Source organism: Syngnathus acus, chromosome 16 (assembly GCF_901709675.1).
Source record: "Syngnathus acus chromosome 16, fSynAcu1.2, whole genome shotgun sequence".
Lineage (NCBI taxonomy): Eukaryota > Metazoa > Chordata > Actinopteri > Syngnathiformes > Syngnathidae > Syngnathus > Syngnathus acus.
This window is the reverse complement of record NC_051101.1, coordinates 11,054,910-11,081,517: the sequence shown is the minus strand read 5'-3', so window position 1 is coordinate 11,081,517 and position 26,608 is coordinate 11,054,910. Positions and strand designations below refer to the sequence as shown.

The 26,608-nt window shown below is 38.8% G+C and overlaps 2 protein-coding genes and 1 long non-coding RNA gene across 4 annotated transcripts; 1 reads left to right on the top strand and 2 right to left on the bottom strand.

The window, feature by feature from the left end:
- Positions 1–3,327: 3,327 nt before the first annotated feature.
- On the bottom strand, positions 3,328–9,757 carry LOC119136322. Of its 2 annotated transcripts, none has more exons than XR_005100694.1 (3): positions 9,668–9,757; positions 5,943–6,114; positions 3,328–3,400 (listed from the first exon to the last, which is right to left on the bottom strand). It is a non-coding gene; the product is annotated as an uncharacterized LOC119136322 (long non-coding RNA). The 2 variants fall into 2 exon arrangements; XR_005100695.1 differs by having other exon boundaries at positions 5,977–6,114.
- On the top strand, positions 8,830–15,749 carry LOC119136158 (metalloreductase STEAP4-like). Its single transcript, XM_037274446.1, has 10 exons — positions 8,830–9,214; positions 9,747–9,854; positions 10,657–10,727; positions 10,792–10,879; positions 12,008–12,286; positions 12,376–12,470; positions 12,539–12,649; positions 13,327–13,369; positions 13,451–13,615; positions 15,292–15,749. Exons 1-10 carry the CDS (start codon positions 9,008–9,010, stop codon positions 15,541–15,543), a joined length of 1,419 nt encoding a protein of 472 aa, XP_037130341.1. The 5' UTR covers positions 8,830–9,007; the 3' UTR covers positions 15,544–15,749.
- A 1,922-nt stretch (positions 15,750–17,671) lies between these two features.
- Positions 17,672–24,833, bottom strand: LOC119136156 (metalloreductase STEAP4-like). The gene is made up of 9 exons (XM_037274442.1): positions 24,321–24,833; positions 24,135–24,242; positions 23,848–23,918; positions 23,179–23,263; positions 21,185–21,463; positions 21,032–21,126; positions 20,803–20,956; positions 20,548–20,718; positions 17,672–18,688 (listed from the first exon to the last, which is right to left on the bottom strand). Exons 1-9 carry the CDS (start codon positions 24,555–24,557, stop codon positions 18,428–18,430), a joined length of 1,461 nt encoding a protein of 486 aa, XP_037130337.1. The 5' UTR covers positions 24,558–24,833; the 3' UTR covers positions 17,672–18,427.
- Between the last annotated feature and the right edge of the window lie 1,775 nt (positions 24,834–26,608).

Genomic DNA, 26,608 nt, shown 5'->3' with positions numbered 1-26,608 from the left:
ATATTTTCTCCTGCTGCGATCACTGCAAAAGAATGTGGATTTATAGTGACAGAAATGTGAAATAACTCCTAACAGTGCACTTAGTTGCATATAATTCCTCTTTAGCAGTCCCGGGAGGAAGGTGAAGACTTTTTAATCACTCCTTTCGTTCCTCCATCCTTATTACGAGGTCCAGATGAGTGAAAATGGAAAGTGGTGAGGCTCCATTTCTTTTTCTTCTCCCCCCCCCCCCCCTTGAACAAAATGTTAGAAGCTCTTTCTCTAGAACTTGACACATCAAGTGAAACCCGAGCGCCGCCATTATCGTGAATGAGACGAAGGATTCTTATGGGTTAAGAGGAGTTAATCACCTGTCAATCAAATTTCATCAAGTTGTCTCCACTGATGAAGAGTATTAAGATACAAAATCTCATTATATTTACACAGCTTTCAATTAAAGACATCCGGGAAAGGATGGATGAAGAAAGAGAGGGAGAGGAAACATAATGCCTTAAAAGGCCACACAGTCAATAAAGTTCCTAATGTGTTGAACGTAATTAGCGAGTCCAGGGAAGAGCAGAGTGCATGCAGGGATATTAACCCCGGCAACCTTCTTTATCGGCTCCGTAATTAAATTATCCTCACATGCTTTTTCAAACGCACACAACCAGATTTTTTACAGCGAGTACAAACGGCAATTTTGTGGAAAATTATCGTCAGCATGTATGACATCATGTGAAATTTCGGGATATTTTAGTGTTGGAATGATTAAGAGGAAAAATGTGATGATAACCATAGAACAGGGAATGGCAGCAAGCAATTTCACATGGTCATGATTCTCTCGTAATTTTTCTATTCAACGAAATCTCAGGGGACAATAATTTCCTCTATTTTAAATTGATTTATTAATATTTTTATCTTCCAAACTGGTCTCATAGCTTACCACTGACAATCCTCCATTTTTCTCTCCATGTTGCATTTTTTAACATGAATTGCTATGTTCAAGCGGCATAACTAATAAGCACTTCGAGACGATTTAATGCCGTTTAATAGATGTCAGACTAAATGTTCTGTGCGGAGCCACTGAGAAATCTTGACATCGCATAGGCTAATTATCGCTTCTGAAAATGGCTAATCAGCCCTGAACATTATGCGGGGCAAACCCTTTAAGCATTTTTGGTCCAAAAAATGTTCAGTAAGTGTTTTTTGATGTGGCAGATTGCCTCTTTTGGGTCGAAAATAAAATCCATGTTAGTTTTTCAACAATGTGAACCCAAAAACAAACGCACAGGGACTACAGCCGTATATTCCGTCACGACTCGTGATGACATAAGACGAGGATTGCTGCTTAAGCAGTACTGATTTGCCTCAAACTGAATTTATGATGAAATAAGCCAACAAAGCCAAGTCAGAGGAGAAAAAAAAAATCCAGTTAAAACTTCAACCAGCTCATTTCTGCAAATCAATGTGATTAAATTGCAAATTTCAAGCAAGTCCATTACATTTGGACGTTTTTAAGAGGCTAGTCATCTAAACTTTTATTGAGTTTTTCTTTTTTCTTTTTTCCTGGTGTTGCTGCAAGCAAGCTTCACAGATTTAGTGGGAGCACAACTTCATCTTGGCCTATGGGAATTCTTGGCTTGTTTTTTTTTTTTATTGTAGAAGATAAATGTTAGTCTCAAGCATTGGGGGGAAAATGTTTGTTGGTGCCACATTCATTTGGCTGGGAGTGAAGTTGAAGGTTTGGACATTTTAATATGGTTGCTGTTTCTAGTTTGGAATCACAACATTTACTTGGTGCAGGGAATAAAAAGCAGCTTCGACTATTCTGCTATGAAACATATGCAGCGGTCATATTTGAAAAGATATTAAATAACATTTGGACAAAGTGGAACATACTGTTATGCAAGTCGTCGGCGCTTCGGAATGCAGCTTGTCGTTTTCTCACCCGGCTGAGCAATTTAAACAAGCATCCTGCCTCCTCGTGGCATGAGACATAATTAAGTAGGCAGTGGAATTGAATGAAAAAAAAAAAAGTCACGTTAACAGCCTGCTGATTCCATTTATGGTCTATACCAGGGGTGTCAAACTCATTTTTTTCACGGGCCGCATTGTAGTCATAGCTTCTTTATGACTGTCAACCCAAATAAATGTATGAGCACCTCATATTATATACAGTAAAAGCTACAAAACAAATATGACGAGTAAAAACTGGTCAAATATTTAAAAAAATAGATATTAAAAGTGAAGACAATTTGCAATTCTAACACGAATGTGATGCACAATTTGTATTCGCGGGCCACATAAAATGAAGTGGCGGGCCGGATCTGGCCTTGAGTTTGACACCTGTGGCCTAGGGTTAGGGTCGGGGAGAGTTAATAATTAATGAATTCAGGTTTTTAATATCGGTTTGATATTAAAAATTAAAATAATCGTGTATTGGATCTCATCACACTTGCAAGGCTGTAATATTGCGCCCGATAGTTTTATTTCATGTAAATTCAACTAAAGTTGTGGTTGGAAAAAAAAAGAAAAAAGAAAAAAAGCAGCACAATTGTTTGAGAAGTCCTGCCAAGCTCCACTAAGCAGGCCTCTGCTGCTAATATCCATTTTATTCCATTCACTTCTATTCCTCCAGTCATGGATCAGAGGTGGATAACAAACACCCAAAAAAAAAAAAAAAAAAAGTAATAATTTGAAGCAGAAAATGCATGACCGCAGCCTTCGGGGAGCAGAAGGACAGCGGTGTAAGAGAGGCAGGCAGCGTGTGTGCCAAATCAACTATTTCTCTCAGAGACAAAATGAGGTCGGGGAATTGGACAGAGATGAAAAACGCTGGGAAGAAAAGCCAGCCAGTGCAAAGTCCTGCAGTATGAGAAGCGAAAAAAAAAAAAAAGCGGCCATCTAATGGGGAATCAATGGAAAAAGACTTTCTTGCTGAAGTTGAGCTCCAACACCAGCTTAAACTTGAGTCGAGTAACTTCCTCACTTTGTCTGATGGGACTTGGCGGAAGTGATTCGAGTTAAACACAGACATTCTTCCTTAAGCCCGCCGTGTTCGAGCAGCAAAAGGGCGCAACATCTCCCCCCCTCGCCCTCACACACACGCAGACCGAGGTTGTAGACAGTCATTGCGGAGATGGATGGAGGCGGTAAATAGGGGTGTCACGGCACTTTGATGGAATGAGGCAGAGGAGAATTCATCCTGTGCTTCCTCCAGCTCGAGCCCTCCCGCTGACAGCATCTGGAAATAAGGCCCTCTGTGTCTGTATATACACAACGGTGTGTGTGCGTGAGTGTGTGTGTCACTTCTTCCACCTATTCGCGTGTGTGTGTAGTTGTCTAACTTGCCTTTGTGCCTTTCTCCCTCCCAGTGTTGTGCGTCTCCTCGCTTGTGGGAATTGGATGAAAGCGCCCCAATCTGGAGAGAGAAATAGCGATAAGAGCGAGACAGCAAGAAAGAGGAGAAAACATCGCTCTTGTTCAGCTTTACGGTCACATCGGCTCTGAAATAAAATCCTAGCCAGGCGGTGGTCAGACAAACGATGTTAGATCCTGCTGGGAACCGAACAAGAGGATTCTTCTGTGAGGAACTACTGATTGTTGTTAATGGCCCCTCACACCTTCTCCACAATTGCACAACATGTTTTTGTCAATGGAATTGTCTGGAAAAAGCAGCATGAGAACATAAATACAACTCAATGGAAAGAAAATAAATGTAAAAAATCATTATGATAGGGAAAATAAAAATAAGCAGCTGAAATGATGTGGTTGCAAAAGTGTGCACACCCTTCTGTAACTAGCATTTAAACTTAAATCAGATTCGGCACACCCTTTTATAGTTACTCAGATGTACCCCAAAATAATTTTTGGCTGTTCTAGTCTTTCAATTGATGGTCAAACATTTTTCCGGAATAATAATTTTATTTTCTGAAGGTCGTGTACAGTCTACAGTAGAGCCACTTATTCCTCAAGTTGTGTCATTATTTTTATATCTAAAAAGGAGGAGTGAGGTCTGGTTTCAACAAAGAATAATCCAAACACTATTCTACTGCAAAGCGTGCATTCAAATGCAACACGCTTTTCAAGTTACTGTCCGTCGCTCAAGCTGACTTTTCCTCTCCATTAAAAATGAATGCGTCCGTCTGCTCTGTGTCACTTGTGGGGCTGCTCCCTGTTTTTCACTGCGATGCCTCCCGTCAATAAACCTTCTTTATTTTCTGCAGGTCACCTCTATCCATCACCTCTATACAACACACACACACACAATCATGTGTGTGCATGTGATAGACAATATACATGCCCTGATCCAGTCTTCCCTTCTCTCTCTTATCAACCTCTCTATGACCCACCTTCCGGTTTTCCCTTTCTTATCCCAAAAAATATATTTCATCAAAGGCTCTCTCACAGGTAAAACTCCCGATGATCTCATTAAGCGTCGCTAAGCACGCAATACTTGAAAGAGTGCGCTTTTCAAACACACACAAAGTAACACACTACGCTCACTCGCACGGCTAACTGTAGTTTAGGACAAGAACATCAAAAGAGAGGATCCCCGAAAAAGGCTCGTGTATAATTCCTGAAACAGATTTTTTATTTTTTTTTACATACTGTAATAATATCAGTATGAAGTCTCAGCTATGGGCCTCTGTGTGTGTGTTTGTGTGTTTTTGCCTCCTCTCTGTCTCTGTCCTGTTAGTAGCTGTATTAACCTGGGGTCTCCCTACTCTCCTGATCAGTGTAACCCCATTAACTCCCATTAAGTCTCATTACCACCCTCATGAGGATCATTACTGCTTGCTTTATCTAATTTCTGAAACACCACAGCATGCTTTTCTGTTCACGGCGGACAAGTGCGGCGGCGCAACCTCGATTGGAAAGCCCTTGACATTGGAAGTTAGTGTTTAGAATTCAAAGAAAAGTCGCACAATTCAAGCGGGGTCGTCGTCACGCGTGGCATCCCGTAAAATCCCGTCTAATGGAAGAACTGGATTGTAATTAAGAAGAAGAACAAAAAGGCAAATAAGGTCCCCAACTGGACTCCAATAAAAGTTATTGTTCCTCCAGAGCAGAGAGAATACCCCAGTGACTATTATTGTAGGTTTGTTGCATCGTGTGTGTGTTCAAGTAGCATAGCCACCCCAATAAAAATACAAATAAATAAATAAATAAATATCCATCAATTTGGATGAATAAATAAATTTAAAAAATATATATATATATAAATAAATAAATAAATAAATAAATTTGTGTAATGGAAACAGATTTTGAAAAAAAAGATCAATATCCAACGTGCATCAATTTGGATGAATAAATGAATAAATAAATAAATAAAAAAATATCCACCAGTTTGGATAAATAAATAAATAAATAAATAAATAAATTTGTGTAATGGAAATAGATTTGGAAAAAAAAAAAGATCAATATCTAACGTGCTGCTCTAATACAGCCGCTTGGAGCAGAACCCATGTAAGACCGAAATCTAATTTCTCGATGCTCCACTTTTACAGTCAGAGTTGCGATTTGTGTGTCTGTGTGTGCTCGTGTGTGTGTAGCTGGAGGTGTCTTATAAGGATAGATTGTACCTGACCCATTAACTTTATAGCCCGCTCATTGAGTAGCGTCGTAGTGGGGGTCGGTCAGAAGATTTCACTGCAAAGCCTTAAAAAGCATCACGGTGATATACTGCAAGTGGAGGGGAGGGGGGGGGGGGTTAAGTTGAACAGCAGCATGCCTCCTTCCTGTCGGGAAAGCACAGATTGCAACACTGTTCTCAAAGCTTGTCCAAAGCCAACAAAGTCGAGGACATCATGTGCTGCCAAGCTGCCAGCTGGACTTTATTTTCTTCTGTAATCCATTTAAAGCGCTCAACAAGAAAAGAGTCCCCACTTCCCTCCCTCTCACTACATTAACATTTTTAGAACAAATGAAGTGTGAAAAGAGGTTCTGTTTTATTCACCTACTTTGGGTAAAATGATTTTGCATGTGAAATCCAACCTTCAGAAGATAGCTGGAGGGGCGTTGACACAAGAGGTAGATATGTCTGTCACTTAGGGCTCTGTCTCAGCTTTATCTTTGTTTTCTCCCTGCGGTGATGCGTCTCCTGCTCGGTCTCACCGAAGAACCACTAATCCACTGTAACAAAGTGTAAGAAGCATGCAAGGTTTGTGATGGTGCATTTGGAAAAACCGAGCAATAAAGAAACACTTGGAGGTGGAAATATGTGAAAAATGCACAGACAAAACTGGAAATTAAATTGAATCAAAACCAAATCAAGATATGAGCAAATATTTTCAGTAATATTTATTTAACCATTGAATATTTGTTCATTTAATTATCTAAATATATTTTTTTAATTTTAATCACGAGTCTATATAAAATATTTTATGAATAAACAGAGAAAAAAACATCAGAGAAATTGATTACATTTAATTTTTAGTTAAAAAAAACAACGATATTTGGATACACATTTCTGTCCATATCCCAGCTCTACATTTGTAGTAAATAATGCAAAGAGAATAGCAACACAGCATTTTACTATACATGTCGAAAAAGTTGCAGTCAAAATATCTACTCACTATATGTCCACCCTGTCTCAATTTCTGGCGGACTTTGACATGATGGTGCTTCTCCGGCCGTTGCATGAAAATTCTGAACGGCTTACTGGCAGATGCCTTATGAATAGGCAGCCAACAAAAAGATTTACTTGGGTGTTGAATTTCACGCTAGATGGGCAGGCTTGCATTCCAGAGAGAGCCACCAAGCAATTAAAATGTCAATATTCCATTATGTGTCCCCTTGAAATTGTAGAAGAAAAGAAAAAAGCTCAGAGTTTGAAACTGCAGTGCGTCAGCTAAGATCCACCAATTATTTATTTATTTATTTATGCATTTCTTTATTTATTTGGGTGCCATTCATACTCAAAAATCTAACATGAACAGCAGTTATTTTTATTTTTTTTAATTGGTTTTATTTTAATTTTATTTTATTTTAATTGCTACACTTGAGAGACTGTTAGATGAAAGTTTTATTTTATTTTTATTACTACACTTGAGAGACTCTTAGATGAAATCTACAATGTTTTCTAATACAGTGCTAGCATGGTTATAAAAAAATGCTCCATGTCCAGTTTGATTATTATTCCTCATGCAAGACAACCGTTTCCAAATACGAATGTTATTGGACCTTTGAGATTCCACGTTGAATTTCTCGTGGTTTGAGGCCTGAATTTCCTGACTTGACGATTATCCGGAATGCAGCACAACAACCCCCCCCCCCTTTCTTTTTGACATCAAATCATACTCTGCTGCACATTATTTCATTGTCGTCTATGAATATTTAAAAGCTCTGCCCATGCTCTCCAATGAATAATTGCTAGAATTTTCCATGTATTTGATAGCACATTTATCTCAGGAGCATGTGCCCTGTTAGGCCTGGCATCATGGAGAACTTTTCATCATTGCACCTCGCAGTATATTTTTTTTCAGCATATTACCAGACGTCATTTGATGACCTCGTTGCCATGGTAACAAGTGCGGCGCTAATGCATATGTACTTTTGCAATACAATCAGTTGTCACCGCATTTTTTTTTCCAATCACTTCATCATTTTAAACGGAAAGCCATTTGAGGATGATTTCGAGGTGAACTGATCTTTGAACTTAACTTGAGAGGGGGTACAGAGAGAGTGAGAAGCTGGTCCAGGAAAATAACCACAAAGCAACGAGATAATTACATGGCAACAAGAACACCGCATAATGTTCCATTTTGCTGTTGTTTGCTCTAAATGGCTGATGCAACGTTTGAACTTTGCTTTTTTTTTTTTTTATTCAATATTTTTAACGAATATTTGGACTGATACATGTTTTCATCAGCAGATTTGGTATCATCGATTTTTTTATTTTTTTTATTTTATGATCCAGCAATTTTAAAATATATCAATACATGGTCATTTTATGTTTTCCTCTGGCTGTTTCCATTCATTTGTGCAGGAGGTGTAATATATGAATACAATTCTCTTGCTTAATAGCCAGTTAATTGCTGTTCAGGTCTCAGGATAATTGCAGTGCAGGAAAGCACATCAGCAATAATTTTAATCCACACACACACACTCACACACGCCAATGCACACCTTTGCTAAAGCGGCAGCAGAGCGGAGGGAGTAATTACAGTGTAGGACAGGTCACAAGGTCAGCCTTTCACCTTAACTCTAAAACACTTTTGAACCGCTTGGGAAATAAAAAAAGCCATATTCAGCGTTGAGAGTAAGAACATCTATTAAGGGGGGCAAATATAAAAATTCAAATTAACCTGCAAATTTGAGGTTTTAAGTGCAAAGTATTAATTTAGGGAGGATTTGCTTGGCCTCTGCTACTTAAGTGTTATTTCTTTTGCCCACATGTGGTAAAGTAGTCGTGTTATGTGTGTGTGTGTGTGTGTGTGTGTGTGTGTGTGTGTGTGTGTGTGTGTGTGTGTGTGTGTGTGTGTGTGTGTGTGTGTGTGTGTGCATGGGCGAAGGGCGGGGCTCACTGGACGAGAAGAGGGGGTTGGGAACATTCCAGTTAGCATGCATGTTAGACTAGTTTGCTAACGTTCAGGATGACCCGCTTTCGGAGAGTTGCCCATATGAGGCAATTTCAAAACCACAGAGTGATAAGAACAGTTTATGGGAAGGAAATCTTTTTTTTTTTGTGATTTCGCAAAATATAAAAATCCCAGAATACAGGGAACTAAGATTTTTGTTTTCCCAGAAGCAATTTGAAACCTCCCACCTCTCAGTTGGGAAAGACTTCACCCATAGCCCATCCTGAAATGGGAGGGGGGGGGGAGAAAAATAAATACAAAAACTCCCTCACGACAAAGTCAACAACAGTTTGATGTGGGAGAAGACTTTCACAGACACCACAGATAGATCGGATCTTTTTTTTTTTCCACCCAGAGGAGAAACGATTTTTTTGGAGGATAATTGTGTTTATTTTTGCTTTAAAAGCTCACCTCGGACTTGATCGGAATTTATACACGCTGGGTCAATGTCAAAAGAGGTCAAGCCAGTGAGCATGTCTATGCATCCTCTGGGAGGAAGAACAGAGGTCACCTCCGACCAAGAGCCCTTGTGCGTTTTTGGGACGGGAGACATGGGACGCTCTCTGGGCCAGCGCCTGCTGCAGACGGGCTACAAGGTCACGTACGGGAGCCGCAGACCTCACGGCTGCGGCCCCGTGCCTCAAGGAGCTCAGGTAATGTGGTCCGTAAGCAGCGTGTTGGTTCTGGAGTTAAAAAAAAAAAGTGAGTTGAAATTATGCCCTGTCTCGTAGGCGGGGGGGGAAAAAAAACAAACATAAAAGTGAAACCTTATCAGTCGAGTTGAAGGTCGCTGATGAAATCAGTGTTTGTCTGCGTGTCTCCTGCTTCAAGAGTATTTTGTTTTCATCCTGGTGTTGACAAATGGTTGTTGAACCGAAGAGTTACAAAAAACAACTTTTGATTGAACTGATATCAGCAGGATCGAGTTTCTCACCTACACATGGAAACAAAGACACGTGACTTTGATGCAAATAGCATGTTAGCTAAAGCTAAACATAAAATAGTATTTTGAAATCAACACGAAAAAGAAATGAGGTGAGATTTTAAATTTGATGTCGTGTAATCAAATAAACAGAAAAATAAATGAGTCCATTTTTTGAGCTTACCATGGCATTGCAGAAGTTCTGGATCATGTGACCTGTACAAGAAGTTCTTCAGAGACGATCTTGATTGTGTGTGTTGTAGGTGATGAGCTATGCAGACGCGGCCCACTCGGCCAACGTGGTCTTCGTGTGTGTACACAGGGAACATTATGGCATCATGGAGAAACTCGCCTCACAACTGAAGGGGAAGGTAATTTATCGTGACTCATGTGCGTCTGCTTTAAAAAGAAAAAAAGAGAAACATTATTACAGAAGAAAATATACTTTTTGAAAACATCCATTATTCTTCCTGGAATAATACATTTATGTACACTTGAACTGTCAGATGCCCTTTTACAAAAGGCTTGTAGTGAATACAGCTACTGAAGTAAAGGCAAAAATCATATTTTTTCCAGCAAAATTCTGAACATATATTTTGAAACTCAAAGAGAAGAGTTTAAAAAGATTAAGGACGTTCAATATAACTTTTTTTTTCATCAGACTGATAACAGTGCTCAATTCTCGAGTAGTCATGATACCGATACCAAGTACCGATACCACAAGTCCTTTTTTATACATAATATTTCCTCCTAAAATAGTATTTTCATTTTTTTAAAGAAAGACCTACTGTATGCATCCCAATATTGCGGGTTCTTTTTTTTTTTACACGACACTAATGGCAAGTTTCTATTCTCGTAATCTCAAATTTCTAGTTCCTGATCATAAAATGGTCACATGACTCATATCAGTACAGACTGCCGTCACCAGTACCGATACCTTGAATTAAGGCTGGTATCGGTACTGATACCTGGCAAAATAAATAAATAAATAAAAATAGCTATATTTAATTTGTGTTGTTTTGTTGGCCTTCCTTACTAAAATTAATTCATTATAAAAAATAAAAATAAATAATGGTAGTACTAACAAGCAACCTCATGATTCCGTGCTATTTTCCCTCATCGTTGTTACCTCATCATATTTTCTAAATTTCCACCCTCACTTTTGGTCCACAGGTGCTGGTGGATGTCAGCAACAACCCTGAGCAGAATCTGTATCCGGAGGCCAACGCTGCATATCTGCAGAGGTGAGCGCCACATCGACAATCATTGATGCATTCCGCAATCATCAACAATGCAATTACTTTGCAGACTACTTCCTGGATCTCATGTGGTGAAAGCTTTTAACACCTTGTCTGCTTGGGCCATTCAGAATGGGCCCGCCGACGCTTGTAGACAGGTAAAAAAAACAAAACATCTGAAATGTTCAAAGTGGTATTGTGATTTATTTATTTTTTCTTAGGTTTTCACAACAAGCTGAAAGGAATCAATATTCTTCCACATTTTAAAATGTTAACCGCATTGATTTATTCAGTCATTTTTTTTTTTGCAGAGCTACAAGCCTTTGGCAAACGTCTGATGTGTTCCCCGCAGTAGGGTGCTGACCAACAAGTTAAAAATAATGGAAAGAATCTCAGTCCAAATTATATTATTAACTCATTTTGAAGCTCGGATCAAACCGATTCCGCGCGACGGCGGCCAAATTTGATGAGTCGGCCTTGTGTTTTTTCTACGAGAGCCACGTCTGATGTATCCTTGAATCAATTAACTCAAAGTCACTCTTGGATCTGAGTATCCCATCACACGTTTGGCTTTATCCCTCTGTACTGCAAAACGGCAGCATATGTGGCTATTTTATTTTTGTTTCATTTTAATCCGTTTGAACTCTCCCAGAGGAGCGCAAAGCACATATGCGCGTGTGTATGTGTGCGTACGCGTGTGTGTGTTTGTTAGGATATTTGGAGTAGCATTGGCCGATTGCTGTTCATTAATTGGCTTTCTTCAACAAATCCTTGAAGATGTATCAATGAATTTATGTTAAGTTCGAAAAGGAAACAGGATCATAATTAAATAGTATATTATTGTGCAAAGCACACATTAGGAACAACAAGAACAAAGCTAGCAAAAAAACAAATAATGAGGAAAAACAATAACATTATGTTCCAAATATTTTCTTGTGGTACTACAATAATTATTTTTATATAATAATGACATCATTATTCATTTTAGCTTTACACAGTGTGGAAGAAGATTAACGCTTTAAATTTTCTCTATTGCTTTTAATTTATAGCTAGAACATTTCAGAACAAAAAAAGGATTCCACCTGTTGCTGAACCTAACTCTTAATTTAAGAATATTACAATTACTATAGTTTAAATTATATTATAGTTATATTTTATGTTATTGCTTTAATTATGAAAACATTATATGATATGAAAAATGTGTTATTAGAAGAAGCTTTATTCTGATAAATTTATGATTTTTTTTTCTTTTTCTTTGATTATCATTGTCAATTGTGACATCATAGGTCTACTTGTGCGGCAACGGCGCAGAGGCCAAGCAGGCTGTCTCCGAGGTGGCCACCAAGATGGGCTTGACAGTTTTGGACAGGGGGTCTCTGTCATCAGCCCAGGAACTGGAGGACTTCCCCCTTCAGCTCTTCCCCGAGTGGAAGCTGCCACTCCAAATTGCTGTCGCCCTTACCGCCATTTTCTTCTTCTACGTGCTCATCAGAGATGTCGTTTACGCTTACGTGGTTCAGGGCAAAGACATCTCCTTCAGAATCATGGTGTCATTAGCCAACAGGGTCTGCTTTTTATTTTTTATTTTTTTTTTTTAGATGGAGCTTTCGAGTGCAAAACTGATGTGTGGTTGTATGCATGGCTTATCCTTTAGGTGTTTCCAATTGTGTCGCTCATCATGTTAGCGTTGTGCTACCTGCCTGGTGTCATGGCTGCTTTTCTTCAGCTCTACAGAGGGACCAAGTACAAGTAAGACAGGATTGAAATGATAATTTTTCCAAAATTGGACCACAGTTACATATGTATGGGTTTTTCAGGCGCTTCCCTAATTGGCTGGACCGCTGGATGCTGTGTAGGAAGCAGCTGGGACTGTTGGCGCTCGCATTCGCCTTTTTACATGTGCTCTACACTCTGGTCATCCCGATAAGGTGCTTTGGAGTTAATATTATCATGATATATTTCAGATGCCCCTATTTAACAGTGTCCTCAAAAAATAAAAGAAAAAAATCAGAACATTTATAAATAATGACTCAGGCTTTTTGGATAATTATGTAATATTGTGTAATCATATCAATGGAAAAAAATGTGTACTGCAAATTAGTGATGTGCGGATCAATACTGAAATAGCGATACTGCAGAGACCGGATGTTTCCACTATTAAATTTACTTTAATAAAAACATAAATACTTTACTAATTCATTCTTAAATTGCTTATACAGTTTTGGGGAAAAAAAAAAAGATTTGATCAAAAATGTTATGTAAGCGATGAAGGCCTGACAACTGTGAGATATACTAGCAAAGATAGATAAAAAAAAAACATTTAATCTATAAAATAAGTCAATTATTATTCACAAAAAAAATCTATTTCCTTTCACTATTAAATGATTATTTTAAAATGGCCTTGATTCATTTAATTAAATGTTTACTGCCCAGTGTTTAAAATGATCAAGTGTCTGACTACTACCTAAATACACTTTTGAGTTTAAAATAAATAATTCCTCGAATATCTTGTATTCTTTATGAAGCTTTTGATTGTGCAATACTACTTCAAGATATCACTTATTTGTGGGAATAATAAATAATTCATCCTTTTTAAAATTTACAGATACTACGTAAGATTCAGCGGATGGGAATACGTTATCACACAGGTAAGATATATTTTTGAAGCCTGGTTGTGAGAAGCATCATCAGATTTTTTTTTTTCTCAGCTTGTGCTTTTTCTCATTTAGATCAAGGAGAACCAAACGATTAAATTCGATACAACCGTGGCCTGGCGGAGTGACTCCTACTTATCCGTAGGCATTTTGGGATTTGCCTTGTACCTTCTGCTGGGAATTACATCCTTGCCTTCCGTTAGCAACGCGCTCAGCTGGAGAGAATTCAGCTTTGTGCAGGTAGTCACTTAGCGTGTGCATTTAAATGTTTGTTGACTCTCAATACAAAGGTCCAGTGTGGCGCGTGTGTACTGGTGCTGTGCGAGCGTCAGGCAAAATCCCTGCGTCTTGTTTACCTTAAACATTGGCAGTCATAACTGGAGGAATATGTCTGTGGATTTTTCCCGACCAAACTCAAGCTGTTACTTCGCTCAGCAAGCTCCCCAACAGACTTCTCATTATGCAACTGTTTGTGCCTGCATGTGTGTGTGCGTGGGTGTGTGTGTGTATCAACATAATCTCATATTGTGCGTCTGCCAGTCCAACGTGAGTTCAGTTGGAAGCTTTCCTCATGAATCAAACAGGTCTTAAAGGCTAACGTGTGTCATTTCATTAGACACGCATTGACTCATGAATGAACTCATGGAAATATGTGTCAAATTAATATGGTTCCAATTTGTGATTTTTTAATTAGAAATATAATAAATAGATTATATTATAATAAATAAATGATTAGAATTATTTCATAATTTATTTGAATTTTATATATTTTTACAACCTTATATTATTTATTTATTTATTGATGCTTTAGAGTAGTAATTGATAATTTGTGGATTGTAATCTACTCTTGCCATCATGGCTCTCTTCTGACGGTTTACTGATTTTTGTCACTTTGCTTTTGTATTTTATTTATATGAAGCACTTTGTGCCACAATTTCTGTATGAAAAGCTCTCTGCCTGAAACTTGAAAAAGTTTGATCGTTTGACAGACAGTCGGGCCTTTCAGGCAAACCACTTACCTTATGAAGTGCCACAGAGGCCTTGCTCCACTTAAATTTGCAGTGACTTATTATAAAAAGTGAAGCAGACAATATGCTTCACATCTTTCTGCAGCCAACAGAATTGGCAGTCACCGAGGATGAAATAGAGTCGGGTAGAACAATTTAGTGTAATGCTACGTGAGCCAGCTTGGACCTGCACCTTGGAAAACTGCGAGCCACAACAAGCCTGATGATTCATAATTAAAAATGGGGCAGTTTGAATTTGCTTGATAATGTTATTTTACAGCGTGGCTAAAAAAAAAACCCATCTATATTGACACATATAATTGATACTATTAGTATACATGCTATTCGGGCTGAGGTTCTCATGATGTGGAAAATTAGAGAAACTATTGAACTTCCAAGAACTTGTAGGACAGAACTTGTACTCCATACTAATGACTTCTGTCAGTAAACTAAGAATTTGAATTAAAAACCCAAGCATCCATTAGCATTGCAAAACAACACTTTGAGGCTTTTTTATTTTTTATCCTGAGCTATTTGGCCTTTTCCAACTTTGATCAATGTAAAATATAATCCTCCTCACTAGCATTCATAAATGTAACTGGGTCATGTGAAGCTCATCTTCACATTCCACACCCTTTCTCTTTACTCCAGCACAAATTAGAAGCGTAGTTTAAATGTTAATGGTATTCATCAAATATAATTTAGAGGCAACGGCTTATCTTATCCAACGGCTTGGATCTACAAGCACATTGTGTGTGTGTGTGTGTGTTACCATTTAAGGTATCTACTATATGTACAGTAAATATACCGACAAGAAATCAAAGGTTAAGAGGTTGGTGTTTAACACCGTAGCCCATTGACCTCATAAATCTGCTTCTGTGTGTGCTAACCCATGTTCTTGTTTTCTAGTCAAAGCTGGGCCACGTGACTTTGTTCCTGTGTACCCTTCACACTTACCTGTACGGCTGGGACAGGTTTTTGCGGGCCTCCACTTACAAGTGGTACACACCTCCAGGGTTCATGCTCAGCCTGGTGGTACCGTCGGTGGTGCTGGGGCTAAAGCTGCTGATCCTCCTGCCTTGCGTGGACCGGCGCGTCACTCGGATCCGACGGGGCTGGGAGAGGAAGGAACATGATGAGGAGAAAACACTTCTAACATAGATGTTGATTGGAATTAACAGGCATTACTTTGATAACAGATTGAGCTCCTGGCTAATTTGTTGGAGGGGCAAGTGGGGCAGTGCCCCACCAGTTCCTGCTGATTGCACTTGGCTGACTGTTTTTTTCGTATGTATTCAGTTGTGAATTATGTTTGTGCAGATAAAATCATGATTTAATTTTAAAGTAGATTAAACTGATAGACTTCATTTTGTTTTGTAGTCAAATGTTCAATCTCGTCATTGAACCTTTGTCATTGTCTTTGGATTATGATTGCTTTCCAAATATTTGTCATAAAAGCGCAGAGAGAAAAAAAGGGAATTAAGGAAATATCTGTGGTCACGAAAAATTCTATTTTAGCCCCAATCCCTCTCATTCCCAAAATGTTTTTCTGCTTTGCGCTGAAAAGAAATAAAAAATAGATTGGGACACAGCCAAGCATCTACAGCTGATGAGCTGAGTTGTAAATGTAAATAAACAGCATTTTTTTGGTACAAAAATCCCACGAGGTTTACATTAGCTTGCACTATTGAGCCATACAGTATTTAGTTAGCAAGATCAAAGTCTATTTTTACTTGTACTTTTGTTTTCAGTATACCCTACAACTATAACGTTCTATTGTTTTTATTCAGATCTATACATTTATGCTCTCAGATTTGACTTTGTCTTTTATTCTTCTGGCGTTCTCAAAGGAACTGAACCACCAATGCTTCCAATTAAAAGCTACACCAGTCATAGAATTGCATTGCCGTGTCTTTCATATTACCGTGACTCCTGTCCGTGAACTCCCAAAACCTCCCCGAAGAGTCTCGTGCGCGTCAGATCCTTCTCCAGAGTTCGTCTGAAGTCTTTCTCTGGGAAACATTTGCTCAGAATTGCCGACTTCTCCTCCTCTTGCATTTTTAGACTTTTACATCACATCTTAGCGTGTGAAGTGCTTCATCAGAGGAAGACCCCAGGAAATGTTATATTACTTGTGAGAGTATAGATGGAATAGGTTCTTGGGAAGCAAAACTATCGTGGTAGAACTTCAATATATATGCACAGCAGGTGTATGCATTTTGCAACCATCAAACTAGCGCAATGAACGGAAATATCGATGACCTCGGAAAACATAAAAAGATTTAAATGGAAAGTCAGACATTGGTCTTTTAGAGGAAATTGAGACAGTGAATGTTTTTCTAAATTACATTTTCAAATGGTTTTGTAATGACAAGAAGGGGACGCTTTTGCTAGCATGGTAGCATTGTTAGCAAGCTACAGCTAACAGGGTGTTTATACTTCTGAAAACAAATGTGTGAAAATATTTTTTGTGGATTTTACATTTCACAGATTAGCCCACGTGGATTTCTTCATGACAATACATGATGTATATCTTTACCCACGATGCAGCAGTTTATTTACTTTTCCTAGCGAGACATAGATAATCGTGTTACGCGTATCGCAGTCGTCTAGGTGTGTGAAATTTCAACGCGAGTGGAAATTACAATCCACAAACCAGCTTGTTTCACAGTTTCTCTGTGCATTATTAGATTCATCGCTTCCCGGGGCAATATTTGAATCTCGTTTAAATCTCAGCACACACGCGCACACCAACACGGAATCCAAAGGAGGCTAAAATCAACATCAGTTCTTTGGTAAAGTGAGGATAATACAAGAGTGGGTGAGGGCGTATGAGAGATTACAGATTGTGCGAGCAGATAATGCTATTAGATGCTGGATAACAAAGTTTTTTTTTTTTTTGCATAAATGTTCTGCTCGAGGGCCAACGAGAATCTGATCATGACAGCTGCTGTTTTTGCCACCAAGGCTTCTGTTATCCGATTAACTTCCCTTGCCTGTCACTCCTCACCTGGCCACCAGCTGTCACTGCTGAGCACACCACGCTGAGAAAATTGCTCGATCAAATCGCCCGCTGATTCGACTCGTCTGCTCTTAACAGCCTTTTTTTTTTTATTAGCCAGACACTCACATAATAGTTGCTAGAAAGTATTTTTAAGACGGGATGACGTGTGAATGCTGAATGTTATAGAAATTCCGGAATTTTAACTAATTAGTATTTAATGATTTATCATCATCATATTAAAATATATATTTTTTTTACAGTTAAATCAAGTTGGCACTGAGGAGAAATTTGTAATTTTTGGAATTTTAAAGGGGACACGTGATGGAATATTAACTTTTTCATTTTGAGAATTGTTTCTTTATTTTTGCTCACAATTCTGCTAATTTACATCATCATGAGTTTTACAGTCCTCCTCCTACCCAACAAGCTTAGGAGCTCAAATAAAATTAACAGATAGCTTAGTGATAACAGATTTTTTTTTATAATTTAATGCCATGAAATCTAGATTACGGGAAGATAGCCGACACATGATTATTTGTTGTTTAGGTTCCATTACATGCGGCCTGGACATATTTATGACATCAATGAGAAAGGATGACAGGGGACAACACTTGGTAAACACTTAACTCCAGCCGCACTGATTCGTATAACCACAACACAGCGGAATGTTTTCACGCTCTGTTTGCTAAACCCGTCTCTCCTTGTAGCACCAATTTAGACTGGTTGAAGTGTGTTTAATCAAAGCTGCTGAAGGAGAGCGCTACACCACGGCGACCACTTTATTCTAATTTGATGCGTGCGTTGCCCTTGAGAGGGAGGAAGATTTGAGAACGAAGCAGCTTCGGGGGCTGCTCCATTTGGGAAGGACGAGGGGGGGGAATGATTGCCTCAGTTTATCAAAACAATGTTTGTCGTCGAGGGATGTAAGTCTACTTTTTGACACATTTTGGTGAACGAGGAACAACAAGCACATAAAAAAAGAATGACTCAAATCCTTAGTGTTCTCCAACTCTGATGGTTCACCTCAGATGAATCCAGTGTTCACATATTGGTGGCGTTGCCATGGCCCGTGTCCACGTTCGGGGTTCTCTCCCAGCCCTGGCGGATCCGGGTGAGAGTTCGATCCACGCATGGTAGCAAGATGAGCATTTTGAGCACCAGCACCACCGAGGGGATGATCAGACACAGCATGTAGCCTGGAGGTGTGTACCACTTGTACGTTGAAGGCCGGAGGAATTTATTCCAGCCGTAAATGTAGCCGTGGGCCGTACATATGAAAAGGGTCAGGTGGCCCAATTTGGACTGGAAAAAAAAAAAGGGCATTTCATTAGAAAAGAAAAAAAAAAAAACTGGTGCTAAATTAGCCACACACTACACAAAAATCAAGAAAAGTGATAGATAAACTCTTCACCATTGAGTTCTACATTTTTCTCAGTATTTGCACATTTTCAGTAATTATATTTATATATATATACTCTAAATTTCATATTGCAGAGTTTCTGAATTACTATTTGAACACAATATTCGATCATTTAAAAAGAAATCTCATGTGGTCACCGATACCAAGTGCCGATACCACTAGTATGTTTATTACAAAACGCCCCCCCAAAAAACATTTGTAATCCTTTTTTTTCCTTGAATATAGCAAATTTCTGGCATTTTTATAATAATATTATTTCTAAGTTCCTGATTGAAAAATGACCACAAAGACGACTGATACCAGTATGAAATAAAACTGATATTATCACCCATCCCTATTATGATAATTCGGAATATTACACAAAAAAATTGCCTGTATAGTCGGCCTTGAGTTATTTCCGATGTAGAAAATAGTCAGGAGCTTTGAACAAATTGATTGTCAACATTTAAAGTCAAACTGACTAACTGGAGTTTTGGGACAAAAAACTCACAAGCAAACCATTTTTACTCAAGGAGTGGAAATCTCAGGCATTCATTTGTACAAATAATGTACACGGGGCAAATGTGGCTCATCACTTGTGTTTTTGTCGATGGATATAACGACTCCCCTGCTGACTCCATGAATAGAAATTGTCACATTAAGTTTTATAGTGAAAACATTCTCGAAAGGTTTCTTTTTTTTTCCACAGCTGTTACAGAATAATTGTTTTTGGGACCCCCGTGTCCTCCCGTCGTTGGGTTATTGTTAATCACTTAATCGAGAGCATTTCCAACACGACGTTGGCTGGATTCTAGTACAGTTGCATCCTCAGATGAGAATAATAAAGGATTTTATTTTTAATCACAACTGAGAGCCTCAAAGCCTTTTTGCGCCATGGATATTAAAATCCGACGGGTTCCCTTGTTGTCAAGCGCGATCACGACGGTAATCTATGCAAATAGGACTCGGTTGTGTCATCTCTTTCTTCCTTACTCAAAGGATCAATTATCTTGACCTCCATCGCCAAATATCTTTTCCCATCAGTACGCCTTTTTTTTTTTTACACACGCGCACCCTTGACCTGTATTAGCAAATCTACTCACGTGGGATTTATACCTGCTACCATAATTCAGTTTAATGAATATCTTAACATTTAAAATGCTGAGCCATAGCAAGCAGTCATCCATCGTGTGGGCCCCTGTGTTAGGGAGTTACTTAACTAGTCACTTGGGAGGAAAGTGCCCGTGACGCATTGCTTTTACAGCACTTTAATAACTCCGATAAAAACTTGGAAATAATTGCGCTTTATCAAAAAAAAATAAAAAAAAGGCCCTAAAAAGAGATTTTACTGATAGGAAGCACAGGAAGAGAACAATGATAATGAGGTACCCTAAAAAAAAAAAAAACTTATCAGTTTTATTTTCAGTAGATACTGCATTGTCTTTTATAATGGGGAAAAAAAAAAGATAAAAAAAGTATTTATCTTTATATCTTACTGCTTCGTGTGTCCATAAAAGATTAGATTATTAAACATCATTTCTGACAATGTTCTTATTATGTATACTAATGTAACGTATACTATAAATATAATTTTTCTTTTGGTGGTCTTGTCGTTTGGTTTTCAGTGGCTTTGAAAGACACTTAAATCAATTAAATACTAATAATAATAAATCAATAAAATAAAAATAATAAAATAATAAAATAAACCCTCAGCTCACTCCTTCCCTCTATTACCATAAAAGACATGCAAGTGTGTTCTGACCTGAACGAAGTTGAACTCCCTCCAGCTGAGCGAGCCTCCCACGGAGGGCAGCGACGTCAGGCCGAGTAGAACGTAAAGAAAGAAGCCCAGGATGCCCAGGATGTAGAACGAGTCCGTTCCCCATGCTTCTGTATAATTAAAATCAAAGGGGGTGGTTTTGTTGTTCTTCATCTAAAACGACAAAGAGTTGGGAGAGAACAACTTTAACATCCAGGAACAGATTTCTCGTAAATGCGCAGGTCAACTTTACCGTACCTCGTCCACCACACGGGAGATGAGTTTATGTCTCACATTGTAGCGAATAGGAATAATAAACGTACAGAGGACGTGGAGAAAAGCAAAGCCCAAAGCAAGCAGGCCCATTTGCTTCCTACACAGCATCCAACGATCCAGCCAGTTTGGGAATCGCCTACAAAACGAGAGAAACAAATTTAACATGAAGCAATGCGGCGAGTCGTTTCCTTCAAATGATTTGATACCCTACTTGTACTTGGTTCCTCTGTAGAGCTGAAAGAAAGCAGCAACAACTCCGGGCAGGTAGCACAGCGCCAACATAATAAGCGACACGATGGGAAACACCTGGAAAATGGCAGAAGATAAAAAAAAAGCACATCACGGTGAACTCAAAAGTCTTCACCTTGTTGCCTAGGGACACCATGATTCTATAGGAGATGTCCTTCCTCTGCTCGACGTAAGCGTAAATGACGTCTCTGATGAGCAGATAGAAATAGAAGAAGGCGGCGAGGCCCAAAGCAATTTGAAGAGGCAGCTTCCACTCGGGGAACAGCCTCAGGGGGAAGTCCTCCAGCTCTTGGGCAGCGGACAGAGACCCCCTGTCCAAAATTGTTAGCCCCATCTTGGTGGCCACCTCAGCGACGGCCTGCTTTGCCTCTGCGCTGTTGCCGCAAAGGTAAACCTGGCGAGAGATTTGATTCCATAATAAGAAAAAAAAGGTAATAATGGTGTTTTATTTTGTTACAATAAAGTGTGCTTCAAATGACTCAGTTCGGTCTTTTATTAAGTCAAATTGATTTTTAAATCTACACAGAATAGTTATTGTTGCCATTTTTTTTTTTTTTGGACTTGTAAAGAGGGATCAGACTGACTCAAAGTAGTTTTTTTATGTTAGCTACTAATAATAAGGTGATTACTTCTGTTTCATTTTATTGATTTGAAGGGACAGTGCAGGGTGATGAACGTGAAGTGCGAAAACGTAAACAAGCCAGATTGTATTCAGAGGCTAAAATGTATTTTGTTTTTTGACTTTAATACATTTAGAAAAAAAAAAAAAATTTCGTCTCCCCAGTGTTATTGATGATAATGCTCTTGAGTATACCGATACCAAGTACCGATACCACAAATATTTGCACTCTAGCGTCAAGGTTTGAGTGCAAAAATATATTTTTTTATTATCTTTTTGTATCGTGGAGTTTATTATCAAACCTGTGATAAGGTGATTAAAAACAAAAGTGTGTGTGTGTGCGTGCATGTGTGTGTTGGAGGCTGAGAGGCAAGTTTGACAGGCAAGTCAACTGAACAGTTTTCCCCCAGGTGTGTGTAAGTGGACCGGGCAGCCAGCCATGTCTCCTTACATTACTGCGCCGTAACAGCGGGGGACAGCCGACAGACTAAATCTCCATCGGAATATAAATGTGACACAATCACACACACGCTAAAAAAAAAAAAGAACAGAAAGTGTCCATTCGCACAGCTATTACTTACTCTTAAAGTGTAAATACCGGCACATCATCAACATCTGCATAATTGTTCTTTAGACGATTAATTGTCAAATGGTGTTTATAGCGATTAAGAAAAAATAGGCTGCAGTGTTTGCTTCCGACCAGCAGAGGCGCTGTCGAATCAGTTTCAAATCCAGGCGGTTTGCTATCATCATCCGTTTTATTGCTACGCTTATTCTGCATGTGAATTTAGAAAAATGAGGTGAGACGCTTCCGTTAGCCAGGAAATCAAGTCGGCTGTGTTCACTCCCACAACGGCGCAGATGCCCCTCCCTACCACACAAAAGAAAACTCTACCCATGCATGCTCACATTTAGACACACTTACCATTGCATAGATCACAAAAAATAAAAAATGATGACGTGATTGACTCATCCGCCATAAACTATAGTTGCACTGGTGGAAGGATACCACTTTTTTTTTTTTTTTTGAAAGAAAATGGAGCACCGCAGTAGTATCAGCAAGTCGAAGGATATTTGTGGATGTGTGTGTGTGTGTGTGCATGCGGCTTGTTTATGTTGCGAAGGATTTGAGGCAGATTCAGGTTTGGTCTCCAGAGGTTCCCACATGTTTGTGTTTTTCCTTTGTAGCTGCGAAGCGAAAGCTGAAATAAACACTGGTCTTTCAACTTTGTAACATGCTAAAGTGTGTTAGCTTGTGTGTTTTTACAAGTGGCGCCCCCGTATTTGCTCGCATTGATAGGGAAAGACGGAAAAATCAATAACGTTTTCTTTCTATTGGCTTCTTAGATGCTATAGGAGAATTTTGGGCTTCATGAAAAGAGATTGGACTGGAACACACCAAGCTTTTTTATTTTTTGTTCTGTTTCAAGGGCTTGCCGCTAATGTATTGAATAGAATTGACCTTGATTTTTCTCTCTTTCCCCACTCACCTGTTTTCCTGTCAGAAGACCATTCTGCAGAGTCCAGGCCGACAATGTGTTAAGACCTTTCACCACACTTGCTCCAGGGACCAGTCTGGAGAACACACAGCAAAGACTTTATAGCTGACATTTTTTTTTTTTCAACACCCCTCTCAAAAAGAGAAAGGGGTGGGAAAAAAAATAGAACTGGAAAGGGTGTGAATGTCACAGATCAATGTCTCCACTTTGACTGGATCGAAACTCGGCGGGCTGTCCCGTCGAAGGTTTCGTTTCTTTTTAAACGGGCTCGCGGGACATTTCTGACATGGAATGTTTTTAACAAATACACAAAGAGTTATTTATATCACTTTTTGTGGGTTCTGTGTATTGAGGATTTTATGGTTTTCTTTTAAAAAAACTGCATGAAGTATTAAAGTAAGTGTTCTTAGCTTATTGAATATAGATATACAATTTTGACTCCAGAACAGATGGCAGACAGTAACACAATACATTATTCAAAAGCATTCCTAGCACACCTAGCGGCACTCACAACTGGCACCATCACTGTAAACCACAGTGGCTAACGCAATAGTCATGAAATGGCGCGCTTACAGTATATAACCGTACATTCACCTCTGGACACCCCCCCCAAAAAAATAAAATAAATTTTAGAATGCCAGACAGAAAATATACACTGACCTCTGCAAGTAGGCAGCGTTGGCTTCTGCATACATGTCTTTTTTCAAATTATTACTGAGATCCACCAAAACCTGCGAATGAGAAAAAAAATCCATTATTTAATTTAATTTATTTAATTTATTTAATATATATATACGTATACCTCACACTGACTGTATCCTGAATGCAGTAAATGAGCCACAAATCATTTATATTATTTATGTAAAATGTGCTGTGCAGCTGCTAAGTCAATGTTATCAATATTATGCACGTGGCATGATTACATAACACACAAGCCATCAATTTACCTTTCCTTCCAAATAAGGTGCCAACGTCTCCATGAATGTGTAATGCTCTCTGTGAACACAAATGAAGATGAGTCGAGCTGCCTTAGCTGCCGCCTCATGGCTCATCACCTGCGTGGCACAAACATTCGCCGAGGTAAATCACAAAATCATTCCTTCTTGGTGAGCTAAGCGCTTGGTGAGTTTCACCTGAGCTCCTCGAGGCAAGGGGCCGCAGCTGTGAGGTCTTCGGCTGCCGTATACAACCCTGCAGCCCGTCTGGAGCATTCTCAGGCCCAGGGAGCGTCCCAAATCTCCCGTCCCAAAAATACACAGCGGCGGTTCCTGCTCCTGGGGCAAAGCCATTTGTGCCCCACTTCCTCCAAGAGCATGCAAGGATACGCTCTCGATTTTGGAATCTTCACTTAAACCGCTCGTCACTGTCATGTTGAAGCACTATTTGCTTGTCTCCCGCGTTGTTATATATTGCAACATGGACTTGCCTCACCCTTTTTTGTCTTGTCAACATGTGACCACCGAGTCGTGATAAAGGTTGAGCTCGGAGTTTATTACACCACTAATCAACATCTCCCATCACGTGTATTGTAGTGAGCATGTATTCTCTCATTTGGTGTGACTCAACACTCGGATTTACAATCTATGCGTTTAAGTTTGTTTTAATTGACACTGAGGGATGTTTTTTATTTCGCCAGACTTTGAACGGCAATCAGATGGAATGGAAACGTCGTCATGGACTTTTATACGCTAATTATGCTGTTGCAAAGATAAGAAGAGAAATATGAGAGGGACAATCCTTTACTCTAGTTTATATTTGTTATTTGTCAAATATATTTGCTTTTTGTATCCGGGAATATTGTTGAAGAACATTAAATATAGATCTAAACATCTATGATGATAAACATGAAGAAGCCAAATTAGCTTCTGAGAATCTAATAATTCATAATATATTTGAAATAATGACAATTTCTGGGTCTTGTGAACATCCTTGAAAGAATTCCCTGATGTCGTAAAGAATGACAAGCTAATTAAAAACTACTGTCAGAGTCTTTCATATTTAAAAACAATCCTCCCGTGTGGTTAATTATATTCGCCGTTGACCCTGTCAAAGAATTGCACGTTTAATTTGATTGGTGTTTTTTTTTTTTAATGTGGTTGTAGGTTGCGCATGATAAAACTTTAACGTTGATATGATACATTACATTTGTGTCACTGGAAAAAAAAAAAATTATTAATTCATGAGGGTGAATGTATTTCGGTCCTTTTTTTTTTTTTTTTACACAGTCACTTGTACTTTATGTGAATATAAGTCATTCTAAAATCCATTTTCCCATTTTGCAAAAAAAAAAAAGAATTATTCTGGTTTCCAGTGCCGCCTTTTTCTATTCCCACAACTCTCGACACGTTGACACGCTGGAGATCTTGGCCCGCAGATTCATTATCATTTCAAAACCCATTCTTCCAGCCAAGCAGCTGAGCAAAAAAAAAAAGAATTTGTGCAAATTTAGTACTCGTGTCCCCACGGCGAGCGCATTTGCAAAGTTGTGACACGACACAGATGCAGCGGTGCAGAAATGAAGCGTGGCACATATGTAACTACTTCGTGTGAACACATCGCTTTACTCGACTGTGCGTGCGTGTGTTTACACATGTGCCCTAAAGTGGGCCAAAAGATTGAAGCCTAAAAGTGTTGCATTACATCACCTTCCCTGACAATTTGCTCCTTACATTCAAAACACAAAGCTCCATTTGCATACTAAGCTAAATTTACAGCACACCGCGGAGTGTGCATTACCTCGGGAGCTTTGCCACTGAAGTCCATAACCAAAACGTTAATGTCTACCTGAGGGCGGATCGCAGCAAAATGGGAAATCATTTAATGTTTAACCTTCAAGGCATTCGTTCGCTTGTCGCGCTGTTCCAATAGAAGTGATAGATAGAAGATTCACTTGACTCTTCCTTAGGGCCATCTTTCTTTTTCTTCACTTAGTCTTTCCTAAAAAAAAAAAAAGAAATCTCATCTTGTGTGTTCTTTTGGGTTTTTTTCAGGCCACTCTTCTGTAAATGAAAAGACTTTCAATTCGCTGAGCAAACTCAAGTGAAGTTGAAACATAAGGCATACAGCAATTCTAGCCTTGTCTCAAGGGTCGTATGTAATTCTGAGAATTGGGCCCGGCACTATGGTGACGAGATAATTGCAACTGCTGGACTAAAGTGGATGGATGGATGGATGGATGGATGGATGGATGGATGGATGGATGCGTAGATAAGAAAGAAAGAAAAATAGAAAGAAAAATAAGAAAGAAATTTAAGAAAGAAAAATAAGAAAGAAAAATAAAGAAAAATAAGAAAGAAATAAGGAAAAAAAGAAAAAAGAAAGAAAAAAGGAAAGAAAAAAGATAGATAGATAGATAGATAGATAGATAGATAGATAGATAGATAGATAGATAGATAGATAGATAGATAGATAGATAGATGGG